Here is a 21,342-nt window from a genome sequence, read left to right on the forward strand (position 1 = left end):
GCCACGGTCAATCACTGCTACCACCAACGAATCAGATAACAGCGCCCCGTACCACGCTCCGCCCATTGCTATATATATATATATATATGTTTTTACGGCAGCATTCCTTTGCTTCGTGAAAGCGATTAAGTGCAATCCGATTGGTTACGCAAACCCACGTGACCTTTACACCTCAGTCTGGGAACTTGAATTAGCCGTAATTAAATATTTTGAAATTATTACAGTCACCTGTATTTAACTGCAGGCAAGTCGGAACAAATGCAGTTTCTCTCAGGAAAGGTTTATGAAAACTTTTAAATTGGGAAACACCTGTGTGTTGTAAAATCTACTTTTTTATCCAACCTATTAATTATTTTAAAGATAGATAGATATATAGATAGTACTTTATTTATATGAAATTTGGTGTCACAACAGACACAGCACACGAGTAACAGGGACGACTAAGATTGAACAGTTCACATGACTTAATAATACTGAATAAACTGACAATGTAACACAAATAAGAGGTAATATTTTATATATATATATATATATATATATATATAATGTGTGTGTGTGTGTGTGTGTGTGTGTGTGTGTTTTTATCTGTGTATTTTTTTCTTGGTATTTTCTTATTGTGTAAAGTGCCTTGAGAAGCTGCTTTAAGTGCGTTATAAAAATAAAGTTTATAATAATAATTATTATTATTATTATTATTATCATTATTATTATTATTATATTATTATTATTATTATATAGGCTAATGCTCTCCAAATTATTTACCGACTAAGATTCCTGTATATATTAACATGTATTAATATGTATGAAATATATTACAGGTTGGCAGGCTTAAAACTGTACATTAGACATGCGTGATGAGCAGTTGTGGTAGTGTGTGTATAAAAATGTACAGTAGTCATAAGTAAAGTGGTGGTGTGTGTGTGTAAGAATGTGCAGTGACTACGTAAAAGTTTTGTGCAATATGCAGTGTAGTAGTTGGGTGTGTAAAATGAGTAGACATGTCCATCATTTTTAATGTCCACATAGCTCCCTGATCTTTTATGACCTACAATGTAAAACTACACTTAATATTTTTTACTAAAATAAGTGTAAAATTTTATTTACAAGGTTCACTCTAATAAAAATCTATAGCTACCACATGTTTTATAAATTTATTATTCCAACTTTTTAGACTATATACTGTATATGCTCATACTTATATTCTCACTCACTCAATCACTTAGAGTAATGACTTTATCCTGGTTGCGGTGGATCTGGACCCAGTTCTCGGATGCCTGTTCATCACCGGACACCATGCGCACACTCATTCACACCTAAGGGCAATTAATCTTCACCAATCCACCAATACTAGCATGTTTTTTGGTAGGTGGGAGGAAACCAGAGAACCTGGAGGAAACATGTGGACACAGGGAAAACATGCACAGAAACTCCACACAGACAGTAACCTGAGCTCAGGATCAAATCAGTGACCCTGGAGCTGTGAGGCATTCTCCAATAGATCTAAACAGCAAAAATGCAATATCGCAACTAAGAATAAAATTAGCTTAAGAGCGCAGGGCCAGACATGTTAAGACATGTATGCCCTATGTCAAGGTGTTGCTACCTGCTGTCTATGTATGTATGTATGCACAACTATTACAAAAGGTGCAGACATTCACTGATGCTCAAGAAGGCAACACGATACAATAAAATCTAGGGGTGTGTAAACTTTTGAATAGGATGATCGGTGTAAATTGTTATTATTTTGTTGAAATGTCTTATTTTTCATTTAGTACTTAGTACTCTCCTTCAGAATCTACATAAGATATTTACATGTTTCCCAGAAGACAAAGTAATAACATTTTATACTGATCATATATGCTATATGATGTACATGGAGCATGTAGCTACTGGATTATGTGCTATTTTATGCTATGTACTATAAAATTTTACAGTACTTTAGTGCAAATATGTTTTACTGTTTTTTACGGTAAAATGTGTTACAGTACCGCTTTACAGCCATGTTTTTACAAGTGAAGCTCCATATGGTGCATTACCGTACAGTTTATAATATATGCGCATTTGTGATTTAGGGAAGGAAACCTGGACCGCAGTGAATTAGAGAGTAGAGAGTGGGGGCGCAAGAATCATTGAGGGCAGGAGAAAGGGACATCACATAACAAACACTACTAATCTCTCTCTCTCTCTCTCTCTCTCTCTCTCGCGCGCGCGCTATACACACACACACACACACACACACTGGGAGGATGATGCTCAGCTTGCAGCGCACAGCACCAGTCCTTTAATAATGGCACACCAAGAAGACGACGAGAGGACGAGAAGAAAAGCCGACGAATTTCGAGGTTCTGGATCATAAATGTTGTAACCATCCGCAACATGTAGGGTACTATTTACCAGGGGAAGAAATCGAGGAGATGGCGGTGAGGGTGATTTTATCCTCCAGAAGGATCCGGGTTTAGTCTTTGCCTCAGCGAGGATGGGCTCCCAGGTGCTTCAAACGCTCCGCCAGGGGGTGTGGGCTTCCCTGACCGGCGGATGGTACCACGACCCCGAGCAGAATAAATTCAACAACTCCTGCCACCTTTATCTGTGGCTCTTCTTGCTCATGTTGCCTCTGTCTCTGCATCTGGTGAGTAAAATGTTGCGCAGGCACGACATGTGGTCCGGGATGGAAATGAGTCAGCAGTCAATGCAATATGAGCATGAAGAAGGCTGTGAATTATAGAGTGGCACTCCATCTTATATACAAGCTCAGTCCTTAGGGGTCCAATCACCAACAGAGTGGTTATATGGAGTCATTATTACAGGCTACTGTAATACAATCCCCTCATTTTATCCACCCTTCTTTGTCCATGTAATGTTTTTTTTTATGTTGTATCTTTTCCTCTACACTCTTAGAAACAATACCTTTAATATGTAGGTGTATGTATTTCACCTTTAAACATGATTTATTCTACAGAATTGGATTGTAATTACCTATTGCAGTAATTCTTTAAATGGATTTACTAAAGATACTAAAGGTGTATTCTTGATGGTACCCCCTCAGAAAGGAATGGCACCCTGTTTATTCTGAAAGTGTACGATCCTATAATATTAGGGTTATGATTCTGTCTGGACAGTGTATCTAATATATAGGATTGCAGGTATTTGTACCATTATGTGAACTCTCGGTTGTTTCCATCACTTTGATTTCTAAATCACAGCAGGTTGTTCTTTCCCTCTACACTTCCGTTATTTCATTGTTTTCTGTATCTTTTCCATAGTTTAAAAAAAAAAAAAAATTATTAAACGCCTGCATCAATCTCGAATCTATGAAGAAACCCGACAGAACCATTTGCACCTCTGAGAGGGGACACAATTCCCCAGAGGTTTTAGTGTTTCTATGGATAGAAAGTTCACTCTACTGACCTAATTATTATGCCAACCTTCATATATTCATGACTGTCATTACCTAAAAACACAGAAAATCGATACCAGGTTCTCTGAAGTCCTTCCCCAGGTTGGCCCGGAGTAGTCAGCTCCACTATTCCCTGCACTCAGTTTCTTCTGGCTGCCAGCAGTCTGGCTTTTTGCGCATTTTCTCTGCATGCTGTCGAAGTGATGGACAAATGTGGCGTAGCTCTATCTGAAAAATACATTTTCACATGTATACATTTAAAATTGACTTTACTATACCTTGATTCTCATTTGTACTGGGTAAGTTTCCGAAACAGACTAAACAATTCCCTATGCTTTCCCTGCTTTAACACGCCAGTTTATAAAGGTTTTGATAGCTACTGGATGGTTGAGTCATGTGCGACAGAGCAGGGGAAGCACAGAAATGTATTCAGGGCTGGTAAGCAAGGCTGTTGCACAGAGCCTGCTAGTAGCATCATGCTGTCTATTTTTAGCCACAGTCATTTTTTACTATGTACAAAGTGTTGTATATACAAAGTGACTTCCAATCCTCCAAGGGTGTTGTATATATATACTCATAGAGAAAGAGGTTCTTCAAGGGTTCTTTAAGGGTTCATTAGATAACTAAAGGATGTTAGTTTCCAAACGGGAAACACTTTGTTGTAGGGTTCCACATAGAAACTAAGAGTTCCACCAGAAGGACAGCTAGGATTCACAATTTTCTAAGATTTTCTCAAAATTTCTAAAGTTGATACAAGGCTAAGATCAGTTCATTAAATAGGTGGAATCAGGTGTGGATCCTGTTTGACTGAAACGAAAACCTGCAGCCACACCCCTCCTTAAGTCTGAACCATAAGTCCTTAACCCCTCTCAACCCCCACTCCAGTCAACAACCATAACAATGAATTAAAAAGCAAACAGTAGTTAGCCTGTAAAGTCATAATGATGTTACGCATTGATATGTATTGCTGGTATCTAGAAGGCCTGTTTGTGGGTGGAAATTGATAGTAGGTGAAACATACCCATGTGTTTTGGCCTATCTGCTCACACTCTGATATTGTTCAAGCCGAGTCTCGCTGTGAGCTGCACAGATTTTTAGCACAGGATTGTACAGCTTTCAATGCAGCTTGACAAGTGTGAATAGTTTTTGCTTTGTCTTCCTGAAAGCTGACATGAATGACAAATGTTCAGCTCTGTCAGATGTTCAACTCTGAAACGATTGAGCATAATTTTGATGTAATCTGTCTGTCAGTGCATCATTCTCATTGATTGAGGCGAATGGTAGTGGTGAATATGGTCTTGGCATCGTCAGTGCCAGTCTACATCAGTTTTCAGCCCATTATTTGTTTTCATTCTATGTAGTGCTACTGAATATGGACTGAAATCGGTTCTTTGCCAGTGATCTAACTTTTTAGCTTCTAACATATTGCAGCATTGGCCATTTACATACCAGTGAGCCCCTGCGGCTTCCCGTTACGTTGGTAGTTAGTATGTCTTAGTATTTATTTATTATTAGAAAAAAGTGTTTGCTGTTATAAAGTTTGTATTTGGCAGTAAAAGAGCAAATGTGTTGTTTTTGCAGTGCTTACTGGTTATTCTTCACGAATGCCACAGTATTTTACCTGTAAGAAAAATAGAAATTGAAGCACATACATCCTATACAACACTTTGACAGTGCACTCTTCTTTGCACTTGGTTTCATAATGCTATCTTTTAAAGCACTGTTATAAAAGAAAGAGCACCTACTTGAGAAACATTCTACCGAACACAGAGCATCTAATGTGTTTATGTGTTTATGTTCCTCAGGCTCTTCCACCCACAAGTCTGGCCCTCAGTATTTACTGCACCTCAGTGACCATTTTCTTCATCCTCATTAAGATGGTGAACTATCGCCTTCACCTGATGTTTGACGAAGGTGAAATTGTACCCCGAAACAGTGTGTCTGACATCAGCAAAGGTGCCGAAAAAAAGAGTAATGCCTCAGACACCTGCCGTCGAGCCAGCTTGAGGTACGACACAACAGTTCAGTTCTTCTTGTAAAACCATTACTTGTTTATCATGGATTATAAAACACAACGAGATATACATTAATAGCTACAACAGGCTGTATACTACTACTTCTCATTTAAAGTCAAAGTGAATGCTATGGACAGATCTAGAAGCTCTTTTTGATTAAATGTCAGCCATTTCACCAGAGGAATAAAACGTTTCCCCCCCCCCCCACAGGAAGAGCAGCACAGTACCTGATTGTGTTGCCATGACAGTATTGACTAGAAACATTCCAAGTCCAGTAATCCAAGTCACAGTGAAACAGACTGAAACAGAACCTGGACTGATTGGGGTGAGTGGTCTCCCACTCATACTGGTTAACAGAAATAGGATACTTTTGGGAAAACATACTTTTATGCTCAACAATATGTTTATCTTTTTTTTTTTTTTTAAACTTCAGGAGTGCTCAAAAAAGGATTCAAAGGACACAGAGGGTAGGTAATAATCATACTCACTGAATGATATTAAGCCGGAGTGTGAAAGCACTTTACAGTAAATACTACTTGTGATGTTTTTTCTTCCACAAGGCCCTCTTCTAGAAGGTGACAATTTTATTGGCACTGATGGATTTAGTTAAAGCTGGCATGCAAAACTAAGATGCATTGATATATTCAGTCTTTAAAAACAATCTAAGCTCAATTATTTTTAGTATTCAAAGTTAATTTAATGTCAACATGAGCAGTTTTAATTTGAACAAAATGAATTAGGATTTCTGGAAGAGAATCTGGTTTATGTAGTCCCTGTAATGCTATTTGATGAGAGGATAGTTCGATTCAATTCAAGTTTATTTGTGTAGCACTTTTAACAATAGACATGGTTACAGAATGGCTTTACAGAAATTCAGACAGTGGCAAGGAAAAACTCCCTGAGAAAACATGAGGAAGATACATCAAAAGACACCAGACTCAGAAGGAACCAAGCCTCTTCTGGGAGGCACTGGACGATTGGAGTATAGTGTAAAATTAATCAGAACTACTTGGTGTGCTTACATGGAAAAAAATACACAGTTAAATATAAAGCTTATGACAAAGTCTAGTACTGAGTAGAATTATTTGTATCTGTATGGATTTTGCAGGTCAAGATGACACATCCTTTCAGAAATGTAAGGAAAGAACCGAAGCTGAGGAGAAACTGACCCCTGAAGATGCATTTAGTCCCAATACTGACCAATCAGCCCCACTCTTACAGTCAGAGCAAAGACAGCCAACCCAAGGGGACACAGCTGATGAAGGTCTGCCACCTTCTACCAGCAGTGAAGAGGAGGGGATCCAAGAAGAAGCTGAGAAAGAGACACCACCACTTCCAGACCTCAACAACACTGGCAGTCGGTCCTCAGAGGCTAAAGAGGATGAAGAGGAAGAGAAGCCTGAGGAGACCTACTGCTCAGATGAAATCTCTGTGGTACTGGTTGACAATTCTGGTTTATCAACCCGCCTGGATGAGAATGATACGGTGAAGATCGTCATCACAATGAGCTGTGATCCTCAGACAGCAGCTGAGCTCGAGGAGTCAGTCAGGCTCAGCCTCCTGGAGTCGGTTCAATACCGCCTGGCTCAGCAAGACCAGATGGGGGATTCTCCTGTCAAAATCCCAGTCATTACCTTTGATTCACCTCAAGAGGAGGAAGAAAGCTGTGTCAAAGATAATAAAGACAGGAGGACAAATCCTAATGAATTATCTCCTCAAAAACAGTCTGTGGCTCATGAGAGTCAAGATTCAAATGAGCCAGTTGGGTCTAGTTCTGCCCAACAAGAAGCATTGTCCATTGAACATGAGTTTGAGAACCCCAGTCCAAGCACTAATAACAGCTCCTCGGGCATTGATGTGCGCTCCCATCCAGATGAGAGTGAGCACACTGAGCTGAAGTCAGACTCTGATGGATTCTTGCAAATCCCTTCTGGCTTTGGGAGGTTTGGTGGAAGAGGAAGGATGCATGCAAGAGGACTTAGCATTGACAGTGGAAGGGACGCTGTCCTGATTGGCCACCGAGCCAAATCCAAGCTGCAGACCATGACCTCATCTAAGTCGGACTTAGAGGACAAAGAGGGCCAATTGCCCAACGAATCCAACTTTGTGGAGTTTGTTTCAATGCTGGAGTCTATCAGCGGTACCAGAAGTGGGGGAGGGAAGCAAACAGAGGATCAGCAGAAGGAGGAGCAGAAAACTAAAACAGATGGTCAGTCTTTAATCTTCCTTTTTGGGGGGGAGGTATGATTGGCATGTTATGAGACATCTATTATCCGCTTAACTGCAATGAGAATTTTAGATTTGCAATTTGCATCTGTAACATGCCCACAGTACAATGGAAACATTTAAAGATTTTTATTTCTTGCTTTGACCTTCTGTCCATACAATCCAGATATTTGAAAATGGTGATATCTGTCTTGGGGGGTGCATAGTGGCTTAGTGGTTAGCACGTTTGCCTCGCATGTCCCTGGTTGGGAGTTCGGCTCTAGCCTCTGTGTTTGGGGGTTTCCTTAAGGTTCTCTGGTTTCCTCACCATTTGGCCTCTCCAAATTGTCCGTACTGTGTGAATGGGTGTGCGAGTGTGTGTGCAATTGTGCCCTGTGTTGGCACCCTGCCCAGGGGGTCCCCCGCCCTGTGCCTCGAGTCCCCTGTGATAGGCTCCAGGCTCCCTGTGACCCTGTGTAGGACAGGCGGTACAGAAGCTAGATGGATGGATATCTGTCATCTGGTGATTAGCCCATAATTATCATCTGATCTCAACTCCAACACATTTAAAATGAAATTATAAGTTATTGCTTTTGTTGGTGCTGTTTTGGTCATTCAATTTTACAAAGCTATGCATAATATAAACACAGCATTACTTTTTATTCGCTGTTATATGACTGAGGTCTGCATTCATTCATTCATCTTCAGCACTTAAGTGCTTTATTCTGCTCAGGATTGCGGCAGATCTGGAGCCCATTCTGGAAACGCTGGGAGTTAGGTGGGAATATACACCCTGGATGGAAATCCAGTGCACCATGCACAAATGTATTCACACACTCAATGGGCAATGTAGCATAGCCAGGACACCTACCGGCATGCTTTTGAGATGTGTGAGGAAACTGAAGAACCTGGAGGAAACCCATACAGACATGCAGAGAACATGCACGGATGTGGTTTGCATGATACTTGCAAATTTCTAATATGGACATCTTCGCTGTGTTAAAGTGTGGACACGTTGGAAATTATACAAAAATGCAAATGTTGACGAAAATCGGTTTGATACAAAATCACGTTTCCAAACGGATACGTGTTACTGTGGACAAGCCGTAACAGCAGCTAACAATGAAAGTCTGGAATGACAATGAAAGTTCAAAACTAAAATGGTTTCTATGTACGTCTCCTAACTGAGCTTCAGATTACAGAGATCGTTGTAACGATCTCAGCAATATTCCGCAGTAACTAATGATAACCCAGTTACAAAGCCATTCCATATCTGAGTAAAATTCATTAGCTGCTGGAGATAATGAAAATCAGTTGGATATTTTCAGAGGAAAGAATTTTACATCGCTTGATACTTGCTTTAGGATCTGCTATCAAACTCCTCCAGGGTTTTTTAAAACATGCAATGAGGAGTTATTAACTTTGAAAACAAAGTATCCATAAACGTTCCATCTTCCATTGATGATAATTCAGAGCTTGTGTTGGAGTGCTTTACTGTGATATAAGCAGAAAACATGGGAAGCACATAGACTACATTCACTATTCAGGGCTGAAGTGGTGCAAATCTGATGTTTACCCAAAATGTGTCACAGATCTGATTTTGATCAAGATGTGTGAACATGAAAAATCTTTAAAAAATCAAACTGGAGTCTAATCTAATAGCCTATATACATCAGTAGAAACGTACTCCAGCTACTTTTATCTTCATGTCGCAGTAATGGGCTGGAGTTAATGGACTGCAGTTAATGGATGCATCAGGATCACTGTGAGGCTGTGTGATGTTGAAACAACTGAGATGAGCTCCACTAACAATGTCTGTGCTGATCAGCAAAAGAGAAGACATCATTGGATATTTACATTTAGTCGTTTGGCAGATGGTCTTGTCAAGAGTGAATTTAAGAAATGTACAAAGTACAAACAAAATTGTATATCAGTAGAAGGAGTGTCTAAAACAATGCATGAACAAACAGGACATTGTAACATGACATTTTTTTAAAAAATTTTTTTTACATTTTATCAAAGAAGAATATCCTTGGGTATCATTCCTCCTATAAACACTATATGTTTCTTCAGAACCATGGTGCAGCACAATGCAGTATGATGGTATACAGGAGTACATAAAGTGCAAAATATATGACAGGGTGAGATGCGTGAAAAATATACAATAAATACACAGCAAAATAAATACACACCATATGATTAGACTGAACAACAGAACTGTTTTCAATGGGATAAAAAAGAAGCAAGTTCAGTCTTATAGCAGCACAGTAGTATTGTCTATTGGGTAGACATGGTGTAATTTTAAAATGCAAGTGTGAACTGACGGTCGAATGATAGTGGGTGTTGGGATTAGTCCAGGTTGGAGTTGGAGAGCACCTCAGGAAAGAAGCTGTTGGGGAGTCTAGTTGTGGATGCTTCGGTATCTTCTGCCAGATGGCAGAGGGATAAAAGGTCCATGAGAGCGTGGGGTGGGAGGGGCCATCCATAATGCTTGTGACCTTGTGGGTTCAGTGTTCATGTTTGGAGCTGCCAATGGTAGGTACAGAGATCCTGATGATCTTCTGAATAGATAACAGGTTAGATAATAGATTAGGAAATATATGGAGAGAGAAAAAACTGAAAAACTGAAAGTGTTAAGTCACATCATAAATATATAGAGTACATATGATTTGTAATTGTAACATCAATGTACAATTCTCCATGCCAATGCTTTTTGATGGGCTATTGAAAAACTCGCAAATACAGATGTTCCCTTAAACACTAAATATACCTACAATTTGATAAACCGAGAGCACTTTATTTTAATAATACATACACTGCAATTGAAAAGTTAGTGGACACGTTGCCTTGTTTCTTTGATGCTATGATACGATACGAGAGGCATTGTGTTCTTATTGGTCCTGGTTCTGATTCTTATCAGAGGACACTACAGTTGTGGCGAAGAGCTTAGAACGCACAGACGAGGCTGGACAGCAAGGTCCTCCAAACCCTCCGAACAGTCTGGTTACAGACACACTGCACAGCCTTCCAGAGAAGCAGATTCCCATCGTCTCTCCTGACAGGTAGGATGTGTATTTATAACATATATGTGGACACAACAGGTATTATTGTATACCTACATTTCCAAAGCTATGGCTGTGAGTTAAATAGTCTTATACAACAGCACTGTTGAATTCTTGAATCTGATTGGTCAGAAGCAAGTTTTCCGCAATAGGAAAGTCTTCATGACAGGTGACTTTGCGCTTTCTTTTTTCTGTATAGCATGACAAGCTATGTTTTGTCTTATACAGTAAACTTCAAGAGATAGAAAGAAAGGGTGGTTGGCGAGGGAACGACTGTTTATAGCTGCTATAATGTAAGTGTTAACAAGAATGAACTTGTTTTGCAGACTTTCCACAACATTAAATGTAACTATAATTGCTTAAAAAGCACAAAATGTTGTTCATGAATAAATAAAAAATGGAATTGTTGGCAAATTACTTTGGATTAAGAGGAAGAAAAAACTTCCAGACATGCTGTTATTGGTTAAATACTAGATTCCGGGATAACGCCAGTTCACATCGGACTGCATCACACCACAACTGCACACCATTTCATTCTTTGTTCCATACTTATTAGATGTCTATTCAGACATTGAACATTTCTATTCAGTAGTTTACAGGTAAGTCTTAAACATATTCATTTCTGTTTTCATTTTATTTTTGATTTCATGGGAAACACCTTGTACAACATGTGTATTTATCATCAGAACACAAGAATTAAAAGATATTTTGGACCACTCATTTATCAGTCCCAATATTTCTGTAGCATGTATGTACAATACACTAATATATAGTTGGCAATATTACGCAACCTCTAATTTCACCAATATGAAAGCAGCCACACACCCACCACACACTAACAAAACCAGCCGATAGGCAAACCATAATCTCTTCCCTCTTCTAGTCCTCAGACAGATAAGGAAAGAGATCCGGACTACGACTCTCTGCCCTCTCAGACCTCTCAATCAGAAAGCTCAATGCTGCAGGTCATCTGTAGACCAGAAGCAACATCCAAAGAGGAGGCCTACACCTTCCACACAGTACACAGTAAGTGACATATAGTTAAAAATTAATCAGTGTGGCAATTTAAACATGGCAAAAGTAGTAATTATTCTTATTAAGTCATTTCCAAATGATGGACCAAGGCTAATAGGAAATGGGAAATGTTTTTCAGGGGACAGACCTCGCAAGCTGTACAATGAAAGATCATTAAATTTGCCTCTTGGAGCTGAACTCATCACAGGGAACATATGGTACAGTGGAAAGCCTGGAATATCATACCACATTTTGACAAACCATTATTCAGTACTTTGCTCATCAGCCAGAGATTGCAGCCAATCCTTGTAGCTAAAGAAATTTAAATCTGCATGTTGACCTGCATGATTATCTCTCACTTTGCCTTTGCCTTATTATATTTGATTAGTGATCTCCTTTCCACGTCCTCCAACTCGGAGTGCCAGGATGGGTTAGTGGGTGGGCATCCTGATTGTCCGTTTCAGCGCCGTATCATTCCAGCTCACCGGCTTCGGCCAAGGAGAACACACCCCGAGATCTTTCAGGCAAGCTGCCACTGCTGGGCCCTTGAGCAAGGGCCTTAACTCTCAACTGCTCAGTTGTATAAATGAGATGTAAACTGCTCTGGATAAGGGCGTCTGTTGAATGCCATAACTGTAATGCAAATTCTTTAGAAAATGCTACAGAGATTTGTTCTTTTTGTATTGTGAGTTTATTTATTTATTTATTTTTACAAATATTTCTTGTTGTTATGATATTTACACATTATTATTATTAACTGTCTGTAAAATGAGCAGCTGTCAGATGAAGACAGATCGCTCATCGGTGTGCTTATATTGTTTGACTGCAGGAGGAGGATTCTCTTGACGACTCCTCTGACACCACTACTGAGGAGAAGCCATCCCGGAAGCTCTACTATAAGCTGAAAGTGTTTCCTGGGAAATGGATCAACATCCTGTACGATCGGTTGACCTTAATGGCGCTGCTGGACAGGTCAGAAATTTACTGTTGTATATTAACTTGGATATAAAGTGTCTGAAACCAAACTGAGCACCTCCATGGTTCTTACAGGAATCGGGACTGGAAGGAGAACACGGCTGCCGTGTTTTTAGCCTTCCTGGTTGCTTTTCTGGGCTTTGTGCTCCTGAACCAAGGTTACTTTAAGGACTTCTGGGTTTTCCAGTTTTGTCTCGTCATGGCCAGCTGTCAGTACTCCTTATTAAAGGTAATGTATACTACTTATTAACCATAACGTACCTGTTGCTGTGTTACAGGCTGTTATAAACTGTTCTTTGTTTTTGCAGAGTGTCCAGCCAGACGCAGCATCACCTACACATGTAAGAGCAACTGAATCAGAACAACATTAATAATGGCATGTAATGGGGTTCATTTAGGACTCACCACCTTTTATGGCTGTTGTTTTTTTAGGGACATAATCAAATCATTGCCTACAGTCGAGCTGCATATTTCTGCATATTCTGTGGCCTTATTTGGATTCTGGAGCTGAAGCTGAAAAGATCAGACCTGCCTGTGTTCACCTTATACGGCATTACGATTGTAATATCGGACATACTCCGATTTGTACAAGATGTTTTAATTGGTAAGTATTATGTATTAAAGAGCTGCACAATTTTTTGGATAGAGTGTGCTTTCTGATTTTTCTCATTTTCTCACTGAAGATTCTTTGCGCAATTCGGTAAGGAACATTATGTGCATTTATTAAATTCTTACATTACTGTCTTCGGGACAGTTGCGGTCATAAATTTACATACCCCTTGCAGAATCTTCAAAATGTTAATAATTATTTATTTATTTTTTTAAAAGAAGAAAATAACAGGGATCATAAAAATGGCATTCATTTTTTTATTTAGTACTGCCCTGAATAAGCTATTTAACTCAACAGACGTTTACATATAGTCCACAAGACACAATAATAACTGATTTTACACATATGAACCATTTCAAAAGTGATCAGTGACTGTTTGTATGTTTTGTGAGAGTTGTTCATGAGTCCCTTGTTTGTCGTGAGCAGTTAAACTGCCCACTGTTCTCCAGAAAAATCCTCCAGGTCCTGCACATTCTTTACTTTTCCAGCATATTCTGCATATTTAACCCCTTTCCAACAGCAGCTATATGATGTTGAGATCCATTCATATGGATGAGGGGTTCATACACGACTATTACAAAAGGTGCAAACATTCACTGATGCTGAAGAACATCAAAAGTCCAGATAACACCACAGAGTACTAAGAATCAAGCGTATGTAAACTTTTGAACTGGTTCATATATGTAAATTCAGTTATTATTGTGTCTTGTGGACTGTATGTAAACATCTGTTGTGTGAAATAGCTTATTCAGAATACATAACAAAATGCAATTTTTATGATCGCTCTTATTAAAAAAAATAAAAAATTCTGCAGGGTGTATGTACACTTGTGACCTCAACTCTAGATTTTCCTTATCTGCATTTTGAATTGCTGTTTTATGGCAAAATTGTACTGCAATAGCCAAAATCCAAGAATACCTGCTGTTTAGTATAAAACTTTAATCATATTAGCATGCTGAGAGCACAGCGTATCCTCCCAAATTTAATGAAACCAGCAGTATTAATGGCTGGATAAATAATTAGTCATAGTCACAGTCATAGTTTCTGTTATTTGGCCCATAGCAGTGCATAAGCTACTCGTGGGTGAAAATCTGTCTTGATAAACATGCTCTATGCGTAATACATCCCTGGCAATTTTTGAGCATGATGTTGTTTGTTTCATTGGTAATTTAATATTTAGTAGATAATATTAAACATTTGTTTAGTACAGATAAGTTTGGCTATATTTGAAATGAATTCTATCACCTTGTTCTTTTTTTTTTGTGTGTGTGTGTGTGTGTGAGAGAGAGAGAGAGGGGTCATGTGGTACAGCATATATGCTGCATAAGGAGAAATACTGGCACTTTGTTTTGTATAATGGTTGTCTGAGTGCAGAATCATCGTTGGTCTTTGTCGTATCACAGCAAACCAGTGACAACATTTCCCATCATGCACTGTGGCCTACAACCATGGCCACCATGGACCGCAATTCCCAGAACACTCATTCATTCTATTCACGCACACCTGCAGCCAATCTCACACACAATCACACCATAGTTTAAAACGACTTTCGAGGCGTTCACTCTTCGCGAAGTATTGAGTGTTATCACCATACCAAGCGTTTGTACCCTGTTCCTCGTTTGGATTCTTGTTCTTTGATCTTGTTCTCGGTTCTTGCCTTGCCTCGTTTATGCCTGTTTGCAGATCGCCTGACCCATGACCTGTTTTTGACCACGCTATTGTCTTATGATTTGGATTTGTCTGCCTGCCTCTCTTTATTAAAAGCTCTTATCTGCACTTGCATCCGTCCTCACCTCCATTACGTCCAAAACGTGACAGTCTTGAATCACATTTTATTTGTGAAATTGCGATTTTAATATGATTTTTTTTGTGTGTAGCCCTAATATTACATTTAAAGGACCAATAGAAATATTAAAGTAAATTAGTAGGAGGTGTTTAAGCGATTGACACTCAATAAAACTGATTAAAAAAAAGTATACATATTTTAATATTTTTTATTTCAGTATAAAAATGTATTTCAGTATTTGTATTATATATTATTATGTATATATGTATACTTACTTGTACCTTTGCTCCTTTTAGGATTTACATACTGCTTTCCAATAACCTTCCTCCTTGGCCTCTTCCCGCAAATCAACACATTTGTTATTTACTTTCTCGAGCAAATTGATATACACTTTTTTGGTGGAACAGGTTTGTAACAATTTTCTATAATGTTAGTACACGTTATAAACTATTTAATGAGATGGTCACTGACGTTTTCTTTTCTTCTTAGCTGCAACTGGACTCCACTCAGCCATCTACTGTATAGGGAGGAGTCTGTTGGTGTTAACATTACTGTATGGATTCTGTTTTGGTGCACTGAAGGTGTGGTTTAAATTAAGAACATTTTGTGTTACGTTCTGTGTTACTGCCCTGTAATTATAAGATGATATATAAGAAAAGCTGGATAAATGAACAGTGAAGCATGAGCCAGTTTTTCTTGTTCTTGCTTAGTTGATATTTCTGTGGTCAGGAATGAACATGTCTGATGTGAGTGGAGTGGCGTTTGTGGCTAATGTTCACCCAAGAACAAAAGCCTATTTTTTCTGATTTATTCATGGATCGTAGGAATGAATGCAAAATCAAGCAATATTCTGAGGAACTTGAAGTTTTTCATTATTCTTCATTTGAGTTGGCTTGTGTGTAATGAGCATGATGGTAGATCAATATAGGCCTTAAAATAAAACTGAGCAGCTGGGAGTTTATACACCAGCAGCAGCAGTCATTACAGGATTTTGTGGAGTTTCTTTTATGATTGCTGTGGCCAAAAATGCATGATTTTGCTGTGGCTTTTTAAAAAATTTGAGTTTTTTTTTAACGGAAAATTGCAATCACACGGAACTGTTTTGCACGGCCTTTTGCAGTGATGTTTGTTGGTAACTGAGACCTTTTAGCTGTACTCATGTTCGACACACATGAATCAAAGAAGGCTTTGGCTGAACGCACGTTGTGATGAGATCACATGATGCGCCTTGGCCCAAATCTGCGGTCATTTTGAAAAATTGCAAGTTCCTCCGAATATATTTTGCTTGATTTTTCGTTAATTTCTGCGATTGCAAAAACGCAAAATCCTGCAGGGACTGCGTATATACACTTACCAACTACAAAGCCAGTTCATGCATATTGACTATGCGTATGTGTTTCAGCAGGGCAGTAGTGCAAACTTCTGTTAGTTTAGTTCAGTTAGGGTTTAGTTGTAAGCCTGGTCAGACATGCTCAATTCACATCAAAATGTCACCATGAAGTGAATTTGACTTCTTTCTCATTGCCATTGCTAATGTGTTCAGGAACCTTGGAATGAGCAGCACATCCCAGCCCTGTTCTCTGGGTTTTGTGCTCTGCTGGTAGCCCTGTCGTACCATCTCAGTCGACAAAGCAGTGACCCTTCTGTACTGTTGTAAGAAAACCCTATTTGGATAGCGTATTTCTCAGCTAGACTACTACGTTATGCTTCTCTGCAAGAGCCAGATACATCTGAAATTACACATCTGATCAATAAATACCATTCTTCTTCGTATTTCACCTCAGCTCTTTGTTTAAGTCCAAATTCATGCCAGCGTTCGGTGAAGGCGAGGTGGAGGAAGAGCCCTCTGAGAATGAAGATCCTCTTCCAAAGAAGCTCCAGAGCTCAGTGGTAAGGACCATTATGGTTAATATGGTGCAGATGGAGCACCGCTGGTCTGATTGCCTCACCGTGGCTCTTTTCCTTTCTTAGAGAGAGATACTGATCTCGGATCTGATTGTGTGCACCGTCGCTTCAGTTTTGACTTTTGCTGTCACTGCCAGTACGGTCTTCCTGTCTTTAAGGGTGAGTGTTTCTGATTTTAAAATATTGACTTTTTATTTATTTTAAAAAATCATCAAATATTTGGACAGTGGATGAGCGTTGATGGTTTAGATGGAGTTTTCCCCCCAGACTGCATTAATGTATGATTCCCAAATCCTAATGCTAGAAGCTTTAGTTATGAACAACATAAGTGCCCAGAACAAAAATGCTACATCAACCAATAACAGTAGCCTTAATGTACACTATCACTAGGCTGGGCATTTGGATGAATGATCAGTTATTGATCAGTGCTTCATTCCCAAGCACGATCTAAAATGGTTTGTCCTGGGAGCTTATAGTCTAATTAGTCATGTAATCATTTTTGAAGAGCACTATTATAGTGTATGTATAGCAAATGAGGTTGCTACTTTTCAAATAACATTTCTTGTGTTTTTAATGCAGCCCTTTGTGACCATAGTACTGTATGCACTGGCAGCAACTGTGGGCTTCGTCACCCACTATCTAATCCCTCAGTTACGCAAACATCATCCCTGGTTGTGGATCTCACAGCCAGTGCTTAAGAGTAAAGAGTTCCCCCAATATGAGCCCTCAGGTAAGTGCTGTTCCTTATTCTATACCTTCATTTAATCCTTAAATCCTACAGGACTTACTGTGGGTCCAGATTTCCATTCCTCATCATGAACAGTACTTTAATACGAGTAAGTGATTAATAAGATGAGGCTGGGGTTCATGTTCTGTGTAACATTAGTGATACAGATTACTTGCACTACTAGTAGGATTATGATGTACAATTTCATGTTTTTTGATTACACAGTTCCTTGGTAGATGTGACTCTTGTGCAAGAGGTTTTATCCTCTGTAGGTTCGATAAAAGGAATCGGCTCAAACAGGACATAATAATACTTTAATAATATTTAATAATATTTCCACCAAGTTCAGAGACAAATGAAGTGGTCCTAATAATGGCAGAAAAAGCGACTACACCATTATTTTGGCATATCACCATTGTTGCCGATAACCAGTCCCTTCAGGATTTCGCGATCGCAGAAATGAATGCAAAATCAAGCAAACTCTGCAATATTCAGAGGACCTTGCAATTTCTCAAAATTACCACAGATTTTCCGCGGATTTGAGCCAAGATAGGTCACGTGACATCATCACAACACGCATCCAGTCAAAGCCCTCTTCGATTCACATGCATCGAACATGAGTTCAGCTAAAAGGTCTCATTTACCAACAATCACTGTGAAAGACCGTGCAAAACAATTTCGTGCAATTGCAATTTTGCCAATTCAAGTAGTTTTCCGCAAAAAAGCACAAAAAACTCAGCACCATAGATTTTGAAAAAAGGCCACAGCAAAATGAAGCGTTTTTGGCCGCAACAATCACAAAAAAACTCTGCGTGAACTCCTGCACGGACTAAATAACACCATTGTTTAGTTGTGCAACATAAAAAGTTTTGAAATTTCACCAATGTTAACAGGAACCCCTGCTTGTGATTCAATTTTAGCCCACTGTTGACAAAAATGACGAACAACATTGTACAGGCATCCACAACAGCAATACGTAGCAATCCATAGCAGCAACGTAACTGATTTATTATTATTTTTAATTCTATATTCATCTGGATATGAGTACTGAATCAACAACCAAAAGAACCATTAGTTCCTGTTAGTGACAATCTTCGACAGGTACACAAATCTGTAAAACTTGAACCATTGGTACAGGTCCTGTGGCCAATGGAAAAAGCACAGTTCCAGTTTTATGGGGCAGAAAGTTTCTTAATGTGCAGTGGAAAATGGCCTCATCATAATATCATATTTTGATATATCATTTGTCATTTGTTTCAGACTTTACTACGCCACGTTTTGCAGATACATTTCTTTGATTCATAACCAGCACCATTGTATAGAGAAAGCAGTGCCTCACTGTGTGTGTGTGTGTGTGTGTGTGTGTGTGTGTGTGTGTGTGTGTGTGTGTGTGTGTGTGTGTGTGTGTGTGTGTGTGTGTCATGGATGCATTTCAGACGATGCTCAGTTAATGTGGTTCGAGCGGCTCTATGTAGGACTCTTGAGCTTTGAGAAGTATGTCGTGTACCCTGCCATTGTGCTCAGTGCCCTTACTAATGATGGCTTCGCTCTCAGTCACCGGAAAAAGCTGGGTATACAGTAAGTGTCTGTGCAGATTTGTATTTTTAAAAAAAATCACACTCATAATTTATACACTTAAGCACAACATTTTAAAAAGGGAAGCTCATGTAAAATTGTCACGTGCCCTAGTAGAGCAGGAAAGACATTTTTGATATTGGCTTTTAATTCACAGACAAGACACGACTAAAAACAAATAAATCAGAATAACAGAATAACTCGACTTGGAATGATCAATGAGACCAAGTAGTTGACAAAAAAAGGCCACTCAAGATTTTTCCGGATATGAATAAGTAAAGAAAGCTTTCAAAAATCTAAAGACATTATATATATATATATATATATATATATATATATATATATATATATATATATATATATATATATATATATATATATATATGAATTGTTACCATTAGTTCTTGCTCAGTTTTAGCATTAACTCTCTTGTCAGTGATAGCGCTTATTAGCATTAGCGCTTGTCAGCATTAGCTGTTAGCTTCCAGTCCTGTCCTTATGTCTCTGTGCTTTGCTTGGCTGTGTCTTGCCTCTGCACCTGAGTTTCTCAGGTGTCTGTGTCTCGCTCCAGCTGTGATGTCTTATTGATGACAGTTGCGGGGATGAAGCTTCTGCGCTCGTCCTTCTGCAATCCCAGCTACCAGTTCCTCACGCTCATCTTCACCATCATTTTCTTCGAGTTTGACTACAGCAGGGCTTCTGAGACCTTCCTGCTTAACTTCTTCCTCATGTCCATACTCTTCCACAAGGTGAGCTCTGCTGGCTGAAACGTTACTGCATTCTCAATTAGGAAAGGCTTGGGAGTGCATTATGCACAGAACAGTTTCAAAATCCTTTCAAAGTATTCCAAGTTATTCGTTGTACACAGTAGTGCAGCAGGTAGCATCGCCACTTCACAGCTCCAGGGTCTAGTGTACTTAAAAAGCTCCTTAGATAATTATGACATGCTTACTTGAACTACTTCTTCATTATTTATAGAGTAATATTTCATTGATTTGTGTCTTAAGCATTACTGTGGATTTCAGCCAAGCAACGGCATTGTTATTTTTTGCCATCTTGTAGTGTACTATCAGTTATCCATGATGATTGCAGAGTCAGTTCAGAATGTGCTTTCAGTTCAGTGTTTGCTTATTGTCAGCTGGTCTGTGTTTTGTCTGCAGCTCTGGGATCTTCTGCACAAGCTGCACTTTGTTCTAGTCTACATTGCTCCTTGGCAGATAGCATGGGGCAGCGCTTTTCACGCCTTCGCCCAGCCCTTCGCCGTGCCACGTATCCTTACAGTCTGACCTGCATGCTGTAATTACCGCATGTAAAAACTGATACTTACCAATATTTGAATGGAAAAACAGAATATCATATGCATATTTGGGGCTGTAATCATAGTTGAGTTAAACATGTGTAGTGAGAATTTAATCCCGAAATTGCCCACATCAGTATTCAGATCTGCAGGCTTAAGAACTATTCAGATTGTTACGTTTCAGTAAAATAAAGGCATGTCTCAGTCACACATGATTCCGAGCTTGGATTTAAGCCCAAGTTGTTGTGCTACAGTATTGGCACAGTGCCACTGTCTGACAGTTTGATATAACCACAATATGCAGGAATATATTGTCAGGGTATTAGATATTAGATGTTTATCTCAGATGTTTATCTTGCCATCTTCTCATTTATATACAATTCCTTCTGAAAGTATTGGAACAGCAAGGCCAATTCAATTGTTTTCACTATACACTGAAGATACTTAGGTTTGAGACCAAAAGATGAATATGAGACATAAGATCAGAATTTCAGCCTCTCATTTCCTCATATTTACATCTAGATGTGATAAACAACTTGCCATATTTTGTTTGAACCCTTGCATCAGAGCCACTGCACAAACATTGGGCATAGCCAATGCAACAATTTGGAATGTCACAAGATGCAAACCATTCATGAGCCGCAAGAATCAAAAGGCCAGATTGGCATTCACAAGGAAATACAGAGATGTGTTATACATGATGCAGTTATTGCAAGCAAGTGATATGCAACCAAATATGAAGTGTTTTACTTTCATTTACTTTAATACAGTCTG

At 39.0% G+C, this 21,342-nt stretch overlaps 1 protein-coding gene across 1 annotated transcript in view; it reads left to right on the plus strand.

Moving 5' to 3' along the window:
- The first annotated feature begins 2,183 nt into the window (after window positions 1–2,183).
- Window positions 2,184–21,342, plus strand: part of pcnx2 (pecanex 2) — a 37,416-nt gene continuing 18,257 nt past the window's right edge. Inside the window, exons 1-22 of the mRNA XM_017463056.3 lie at window positions 2,184–2,629; window positions 5,203–5,405; window positions 5,623–5,737; window positions 5,846–5,879; window positions 6,521–7,621; window positions 10,538–10,679; window positions 11,563–11,705; window positions 11,833–11,911; window positions 12,082–12,217; window positions 12,523–12,665; window positions 12,744–12,897; window positions 12,977–13,009; window positions 13,101–13,272; window positions 15,361–15,471; window positions 15,554–15,645; window positions 16,608–16,717; window positions 16,849–16,954; window positions 17,036–17,128; window positions 17,549–17,699; window positions 19,133–19,274; window positions 19,843–20,020; window positions 20,432–20,540. Coding sequence (XP_017318545.1) covers window positions 2,477–2,629; window positions 5,203–5,405; window positions 5,623–5,737; window positions 5,846–5,879; window positions 6,521–7,621; window positions 10,538–10,679; window positions 11,563–11,705; window positions 11,833–11,911; window positions 12,082–12,217; window positions 12,523–12,665; window positions 12,744–12,897; window positions 12,977–13,009; window positions 13,101–13,272; window positions 15,361–15,471; window positions 15,554–15,645; window positions 16,608–16,717; window positions 16,849–16,954; window positions 17,036–17,128; window positions 17,549–17,699; window positions 19,133–19,274; window positions 19,843–20,020; window positions 20,432–20,540 — 3,700 coding nt within the window. The 5' untranslated portion in view covers window positions 2,184–2,476. The remainder of the gene's footprint in view (window positions 2,630–5,202; window positions 5,406–5,622; window positions 5,738–5,845; window positions 5,880–6,520; window positions 7,622–10,537; window positions 10,680–11,562; window positions 11,706–11,832; window positions 11,912–12,081; window positions 12,218–12,522; window positions 12,666–12,743; window positions 12,898–12,976; window positions 13,010–13,100; window positions 13,273–15,360; window positions 15,472–15,553; window positions 15,646–16,607; window positions 16,718–16,848; window positions 16,955–17,035; window positions 17,129–17,548; window positions 17,700–19,132; window positions 19,275–19,842; window positions 20,021–20,431; window positions 20,541–21,342) is intronic.

The sequence above is a fragment of the Ictalurus punctatus genome, chromosome 3, assembly GCF_001660625.3.
Source record: "Ictalurus punctatus breed USDA103 chromosome 3, Coco_2.0, whole genome shotgun sequence".
NCBI classification, from domain to species: domain Eukaryota; kingdom Metazoa; phylum Chordata; class Actinopteri; order Siluriformes; family Ictaluridae; genus Ictalurus; species Ictalurus punctatus.